This window comes from Electrophorus electricus, chromosome 17 (genome assembly GCF_013358815.1).
Source record: "Electrophorus electricus isolate fEleEle1 chromosome 17, fEleEle1.pri, whole genome shotgun sequence".
Classification (NCBI taxonomy): domain Eukaryota; kingdom Metazoa; phylum Chordata; class Actinopteri; order Gymnotiformes; family Gymnotidae; genus Electrophorus; species Electrophorus electricus.
This window is the reverse complement of record NC_049551.1, coordinates 1,789,943-1,797,676: the sequence shown is the minus strand read 5'-3', so window position 1 is coordinate 1,797,676 and position 7,734 is coordinate 1,789,943. Positions and strand designations below refer to the sequence as shown.

The window sequence follows — 7,734 nt, the reverse complement described above, 5'->3', positions numbered from 1 at the left end:
TTGTCTTGCACAAATGGGTAGGTCTCCCTGTGTGAAGTCTTCTTTCACACAACAGTCCTCCCTCCGGTTTGTGGGAAAGAAACATGAGACACAGTGAGCAAAATTATAACAAGATACACGTATGAGCACACTAACAACTTCTTTTCTCAAAGTCTCTTTCCCACGTCTAAGCCTAAACGGGGAGGAATGCTACCCTGGGAACACCACTGTAATAAACACTTTACAAACATTGGAGTTAAAATACATAAGTTTAAAGGTGTGCTCCACACTAAATAAAAAATTAAAGTGTAGTGTAGTTATGTGACCACTTCTGCTCCTGGAGTTCTAGTGCCCGAGTTTAGATCCAGGCCTGATGTAAACCTTAACCTAAACTGTCAGGTGTACCTGCATATTAGACCCATGTGTGTTGAAGCTAAACTCGGCAGATTTCCAGGTAGATCTGCAATCCTACAAATAATAAAGATGAACCACTATCAGGACTCTGTTTTTGAAAATTATGCTTTAATACTGTACACCATGAAAATTTCAATGAAAACTCTATCTAATATGACACTGACTAATGCTGTGTGACATTTGTTTCCCACTTGTAAAAGTTTACCTGCAACATCACAGGTTGGTTGTGTGAGAGCTTCAGCAGTCATGGAGCAGATGGCTAACTGAAGTGTTTTCATTTCAGTGTGGCATACAAAACTGCGTATTGAAAAATACTTATGGCACTTTTGAAATCTGATATGATGTAAAATGTTTGTGAATAAATAAGATTATCAAATAGTATCTCTAAATATAAATATAACAGCTAGGCCAATGCTGACAAACAGTTATTTACATGGAACCAGTGTTGGTAGTCAGTTGCAGATATGCTTGAAATGAATGTTTTCATCTGTGGCATTACGTAAGGGGTTTGCTGATACTGCTAGAAAAGGGTATGAGTGGGGCACAGGAGGAGGAGAAGGAGGAGTGACACAATCATCTGCAGTACTACAGAGTCAGAGTCACTGTAAGCCATGGTGGGTGGACTCAACACTGATGGTGTAGTGAGTCACAGTAAGCCATGGTGGATGGACTCAACACTGATGGTGTAGTGAGTCACAGTAAGCCATGGTGGATGGACTCAACACTGATGGTGTAGTGAGTCACAGTAAGCCATGGTGGATGGACTCAACACTGATGGTGTAGTGAGTCACAGTAAGCCATGGTGGATGGACTCAACACTGATGGTGTAGTGAGTCACAGTAAGCCATGGTGGATGGACTCAACACTGATGGTGTAGTGAGTCACAGTAAGCCATGGTGGATGGACTCAACACTGATGGTGTAGTGAGTCACAGTAAGCCATGGTGGATGGACTCAATACTGATGGTGTAGTGAGTCAGAGTAAGCCATGGTGGATGGTGTAGTGAGTCAGAGTAAGACATGGAGGATGGGCTCAACACTAAAGGTGTAGTGAGTCAGAGTAAGCCATGGTGGATGGTGTACTGAGTCAGAGTAAGCTATGGGGGATGGTCTAGTGATTCAGATTAAGCCATAGGGGATGGTCTAGTGGGTCAGAGTAAGCCATGGAGGATGGGCTCAACACTAAAGGTGAAGTGAGTCAGAGTAAGCCATGGTGCATGGTGTATTGAGTCAGAGTAAGCCGTGGTGCATGGTGTAGTGAGTCAGAGTAAGCCATGGTGGATGGGCTCAACACTAAAGGTGTATTGAGTCAGAGTAAGCCATGGAGGATGGGCTCAACACTAAAGGTGTAGTGAGTCAGAGTAAGCCGTGGTGCATGGTGTAGTGAGTCAGAGTAAGCCGTGGTGCATGGTGTAGTGAGTCAGAGTAAGCCATGGTGGATGGTGTAGTGAGTCAGAGTAAGCCATGGTGGATGGGCTCAACACTGAAGCATCATTTACTTCTCACAGTAAACCATCTTGCTCGAAGACAGAGGGCAGGAGTGAGAAGTCAAATGGGGCAAATTTGACACCCGTTCCACTGTAGAATTTATTCTGAAACTCCACCCTGCAGATAAAGAGAGAAGAGAGAGGAGAAGAGAAGAGAGAGAGAGTATGTATGTGTAAGTGAAGACTAAACAAGAATATTTTAGAAGTAACATGATCAAGCCATCAAGGTATCAATTCAGAGAGAGTACCAGGGAAAAGGGCAGGAGTGGAGTATATGCAATGTACTGTAATGGAGTGCCAATCCCCATATTATAAAGAGAAATAATCCGTTAATGAGATTACAGCGTGCGCAAATGTCAGACAGCCTTGCTCTACTCGTGAGTGTTAATGTGTGTGGTGGTGTGTTAGTGTTTTTAAGAGAAAGGAGATAGAAAATGTTTGTGTGTATGTGAAGGTGCGTGTGTGTGTGTTCAAATATGAGTGTGTGTAAAAGTATTAGAGTGTATAAGTGTATGTATTAGAGTGTACTAGTGTAGGTGTGTTTGTGTGTGTGTGTGTGTGTAGGTGCATGTGTGTGTGTGTGTGTGTGTGCGTAGATGCATGTGTGTGCATGTGTGTGTGTAGGTGCGTGTGTGTGTGTGTGTGTGTGTGTGTGTGTGTGCAGGTGTGCATGTGTGCGTGTGTGTTGGTGCATGTATGTGTGTTTGTGTGTGTGTGTGTGTGTGTGTGTATGTGTAGGTGCATGTATGTGTGTGTGTGTGTGTGTGTGTGTGTGTATGTGTAGGTGCATGTGTGTGTGTGTGTGTGTGTGTGTATGTGTAGGTGCATGTGTGTGTGTGTGCAGGTGCACATGTGTGCGTGTGTGTTGGTGCATGCATGTATGTGTGTGTGTGTGTGTGTGTGTATGTGTGTGTAGGTGCATGTGTGTGTGTGTGTGTGTGTGCGTGGGTGTGCACTGACCAGTGCAGACGCAGCGCGTGCAGGAAGGCGGAGAGTCCCTCCATGAGCATGAGGATGGAGACAGTGAGCAGGGCGAAGACACTGAAGACAGGAGCCAGGACTACAGCACCCAGCCTGGAGCTGATCTTCAGAGCTACACGCAACACCATCGCCCACAGCACCTCCGACAGCTCTGAAACACACACAGCAAAGCAAACAGAGTAAAGAACAATCAAAATGAAAAACAATTTATCATTTTTATATCCGCTTGTGTGTGTGTGGTGTGTGTGTGTGTGTGTGTGTGTGTGGTTAGGTGGGTGTGTATGTGTGTGTGCACGAATGTGTGTGAATGCTGACGGGCATGAGCCAGACTGAGGGCCCACAGACGCAGGTATGACGCTGTGTTGGAGATGCAGCCCAGGCAGTATTCTATAGTGTGGATAGACTGATGCAGGAACACATCTCCAAAATCAAACTGCAAACAGATAAACACAAACACAACATCACCAAAACTTACAAACACTGGGGCATCCATGTTATGTTTCAGGCTGTATCAGGGTGTTCTGAGCTGTGTTGGGAGTGTTTCAGGCTATGTTTGGGTGTGCTGGACTGTGTTGGGGATCATTCAGGCCATAGTGGGGGTGTTCTTGGCTGTGTTGGGGGTGTTTAAGGCTGTGCTGGGGTGTTCTGGCCTGTGTTAGGGGTGTTTCAGGCTGTGTTAGGGGGTGTTTCAGGCTGTGTTGGGGTGTTCTGGGCTCTGGTAGGGGTGTTTCAGGCTCTATCAGGGTTGTTTCAGGCTGTGTTGGGGTGTTCTGGGCTGTATCTGGGATGTTTCTGGCTGTGTTGGGGTGTTCTGGGCTGTTAGGGGTGTTTCAGGCTGTTAGAGGTGTTTCCAGCTGTGTTGGGGTGTTCTGGGCTGTATAGGGGGTGTTTCCGGCTGTGTTGGGGTGTTCTGGGCTGTATAGGGGGTGTTTCCGGCTGTGTTGGGGTGTTCTGGGCTGTATAGGGGGTGTTTCCGGCCGTGTTGGGGTGTTCTGGGCTGTATAGGGGGTGTTTCCGGCCGTGTTGGGGTGTTCTGGGCTGTATATGGGGTGTTTCCGGCTGTGTTGGGGTGTTCTGAGCTATATAGGGGGTGTTTCAGTGCATTAGTATGAGCTTTGGGACTGACCTCCTGTGGAAAAGTCTCACGGCCGAGTGGATCATCGAGACCTTCCTCTTCGTCATGGCCCATGGAGGGCGAGAGATCATCCTCGCTCAGACGCCGAACCCTCTCATAGCCCTGTACACAATGGCAACCACAGCAATCCTGTCACACACACATGCCAGCTCTTACAATGGCTCTCTCTCTCTCTCTCTCACACACACACACACACACACACACACACACGCACGCACGCACGCACACACACACACACACACGCACGCACACACACACACACACCAGCTGCTACAATCTCTCTCTCACACACACATACACACACGCGCGCACGCACACACACACACACACAGCAGCTCCTACAGCCAAACACACACACACACACTAGCTCCAAAATGCACAGCTGATTACAAGGTCGTAATTTACATAATCATAAGCTTGCACTGGGCCAACTGGTCAATACTAGTTTTATTTTGTTTTGGGTGCTGTGTAACGTTAAGGCCGAACACACACACACACACAGTAGAGTTTTTAATCTGTATACATCATGTTGTAATAGTGAACAAGCACGTACACACACCCTGTGGACACCTAGGCTTTTGCCACCATGATGCAACCAGTAGAGGTAAAGTGGTTTCCCTAGCAACAGCACTGGAACACACAGCAGGGCGACAGCTACCAGGAACATTTGCAGTGCTGCCTGTAAGAGACACACACACACACACACACACACACACACACACACACACACACACGCGCACGCATAAACACAGGTACAGGTGAAAACCAAGGGCACTCAAAAACACATGTGCACACAAACCCAGAGATGCACACACATACATGCATGTTTGTACTTACAGTATATATATATATATATTGCATAGAAACACACACACACAGGCACATACACACACACGCACCTGACCAGGGTAAAGTGGGGCAGTGGTGTTCCCCTGCATCAGGAACATGCTAATGAAGTGGATGAGCACGCTGGGAGCAGTGCGTGAATCAGCCGAGGAGAACGCCAGCCATTTGTAGAAGATCATGAAGACCAGGTAGCCAAAGAGACACAGCAGGAAGAGCAGCTCAGGTAAAAACAGCAGGTAGAGCTTAAACTTCTGCCTGAAGTGCCTGCACACACGAGCACATAGGGATGGAGAGAGCTGAGGCTGGTCTACTGTTCGGCAAGCCAGTAGGGACATCACAGGACAAGACAAATCACAAACCAAGGGTTACGGTTGGTTTCACTTTTAATAAAAGGGCTTTTTGTCTGTAAGATCTGTAACAGCTAATATAGAGCAGCTAGCATAGAGCAGCTAATATATAGCAGTTAGCATAGAGCAGCTAATATTGGGCAGTTAGCATAGAGCAGCTAATATAAAGCAGTTAGCATAGAGCAGCTAATATAAAGCAGTTAGCATAGAGCAGCTAACAGGACAGTTAGCAAAGAGCAGCTAATATAGGACAGCCAGCACAGGGCAGCCAATACACAGCAGCTAATATAGAGCAGCTAATATAGGGCCAGTGTACGTACAGATGGTTAAAAACACTAAGCACCACGCCAAAGCTCATGTGCAGGACCCCGATGATCACAGACATCTTCATCTTGTAGGAGTTGAGGAAGACTAGCCGGTTCACCGCCAGGTTCCATATCTGCGCACACAGTTGGGCAAGAGCGAGTTAGGCTCGTCCGCACCACGGTTCTGTGGGGCTCTGGGCCGGGTCTCCATCGGTGAGCCACTTACTGGGTCGATGCCCAGCGGGTAGGGTCCGGTGAAGACTCCAGACACGTTGGGATCAAGAGCAAGGAGTGCGTTCGTCTGTAAAGTTTCATTCCTGCATAACGTGAGAACATACAAGAAAAAGGTTTTCCTAGCCAGATCATGCAAAGGTTTTAGGCAGGGAAATTTTTTTAAAAGAAAAAAAAAAATTTTTTTTAAAGACAAAAATGTTAAATTCAGTTTATTGGGACAGTAAATATGTATTTGCATTTGTAAAACATAAAATCATCCATCATACTTTAAGCCCTAGGCAACATAAAGCTGTGTTTTCTGTCCAATTATTAAAGTTTTCACTTTAATTATGTTAGTCTTGCTCTCTAGGGCACATAGAACTAAACACAGAAGTCCAGCAAAATTCCATTTAATTTAAGTGCCATAAGTGCCTGTTTGCCTTCTGTCAGTGCCTGAAATGCATAGTGTGTGTGTGTGTGTGTGTGTGTGAGTGTGTGTGTGTGTGTGAGTGTGTGTGTGTGTGAGTGTGTGTGTGTGTGAGTGTGTGTGTGTGTATGTGTGTGCGAGTGTGTGCGTGTGTGTGTGCGTGTGTGTGTATGTGTGTGTGTGTGCGTGTGTATGTGTGTGCGTGTATGCATGAGTGTGCGTGTGCGCGTGAGTGTGCGTGTGTGCGTGTGAGTGCGTGTGTACGTGTGTGTGCGTGTGTATGAGTGTGTGTGTGGGTGCGTGTGTGTGTGTGTGCGTGTGTATGTGTGTGCGTGTATGCATGAGTGTGCGTGTGCGCATGAGTGTGCGTGTGTGCGTGTGTACGTGTGTGTGTGTGAGTGTGTGTGTGTGAGTGTGTGCGTGTGTGTGTGCGTGTGAGTGTGTATGTGTGTGTGTGTGGGTGTGTGTGTGTGTGTGTGTGTGTGCGTGTGTACATGTGGCTTACGTCCACTGCTGCTCCCTGAACATGGCCTTGACGTTCCAGCCAGATCCAAAGATGTTGAGGGATTTGGAGAAACAGTCATTGTAGATGAGTCCCGTGTAGCAGGAGAACAAACCCATCATCAGGATAATGTACCGGCCCTCATAAAATGGCCTCCACATCTGGAACCAGGGCAGCCAGACAGAAATGCAGGGAATTAGACTCATAACAGAGCTGTCCTTCCTAGTGGAACAGAATTCGGCTTCCTGCTCTGACCTCATTTCCTGAGCGTCTTCTTTTATGGTTCTTCTCAGTCAGCACCATCCACAAGGCGAAGAGTGTCATGGCAACACCGTGGCCCACGTCTCCGAACATCACCGCGAACAGGAAGGGAAAGGTGATTATGGTATATGGGGCTGTGGATACAAAATTAATCTTGCGTTTAACACTCATTATTAGCAGGCACGCCATCCAGAGAAACTCGGAAACACAGCAAAAGGTAAATACAGCATCCTCATAAGTCAGCCACTAGGGGGCGCTGAAGGTCGGCAGCACTCACCTGGGCTGGCTTCTCTGTAGTCCCCCACGCCATACGCCTCCACGATGCTCTGGAAGCCTGAGGTGAACTTGTTACTCCTCAGAAGAGTGGGCGGGGTGTCCTTACTGGGGATGCGGTTCACAAAGGATGGGACAGTCGCGTCTCCCTTTCTCTGTCAGCATTTAACAAGATTATTTCAACAACACAGCACTCACCCATGTACCATTGGTTTTTTAAACTCTATTTATTTACTTACATACAGCAAAAGACAGTTCATAATAAAGTTCTCCACTTTTGAATAGTGTTTTTCTCTCTTCTAACATTCTGGATTCAAACTGGTACTTTGCTGGCCGTTACCTTGCAGTGAGCAGTTAGTGAGTCACAGAAACCACGGTGCACTCCAGCCTTCCATAATCATCCAAATAAAAGCGGAGAACCCTGAAGCATTCCCACTCACCGAACCCTCCTCCAGCGCCCTCCGCAGGTTGGTCAGGTCACTGACGGGACACCACACCTCGGCTATCAGACACTTGTTGGTGACGTCGAAGCTGCAGAGGTTGAGGATGTGGTAGATGGCCTTCA

General features: G+C 47.2%; 1 protein-coding gene across 3 annotated transcripts in view; it reads right to left on the bottom strand.

Annotated features, from left to right (window-relative positions):
- Positions 1 to 480: 480 nt before the first annotated feature.
- The window catches only part of atp6v0a2a (ATPase H+ transporting V0 subunit a2a), a 16,608-nt gene continuing 9,354 nt past the window's right edge, over positions 481 to 7,734 (bottom strand). Inside the window, exons 9-20 of one of the 3 annotated variants that reach the window (XM_027019094.2) lie at positions 7,610 to 7,734; positions 7,174 to 7,324; positions 6,891 to 7,030; positions 6,639 to 6,796; positions 5,720 to 5,810; positions 5,509 to 5,627; positions 4,895 to 5,105; positions 4,555 to 4,674; positions 3,987 to 4,097; positions 3,176 to 3,293; positions 2,840 to 3,011; positions 481 to 1,997 (exon numbers count right to left, since the gene is read on the bottom strand). The exon at positions 7,610 to 7,734 is cut by the window's right edge and continues 88 nt beyond it. In XM_027019094.2, the coding sequence (XP_026874895.2) occupies positions 1,895 to 1,997; positions 2,840 to 3,011; positions 3,176 to 3,293; positions 3,987 to 4,097; positions 4,555 to 4,674; positions 4,895 to 5,105; positions 5,509 to 5,627; positions 5,720 to 5,810; positions 6,639 to 6,796; positions 6,891 to 7,030; positions 7,174 to 7,324; positions 7,610 to 7,734 (1,619 nt within the window). In that variant the 3' untranslated portion in view covers positions 481 to 1,894. Of the gene's footprint in view, positions 1,998 to 2,839; positions 3,012 to 3,175; positions 3,294 to 3,986; positions 4,098 to 4,548; positions 4,675 to 4,894; positions 5,106 to 5,508; positions 5,628 to 5,719; positions 5,811 to 6,638; positions 6,797 to 6,890; positions 7,031 to 7,173; positions 7,325 to 7,609 lie in introns of all 3 variants that reach the window. The other 2 variants (XM_035535870.1, XM_035535869.1) reach the window with 2 other exon arrangements.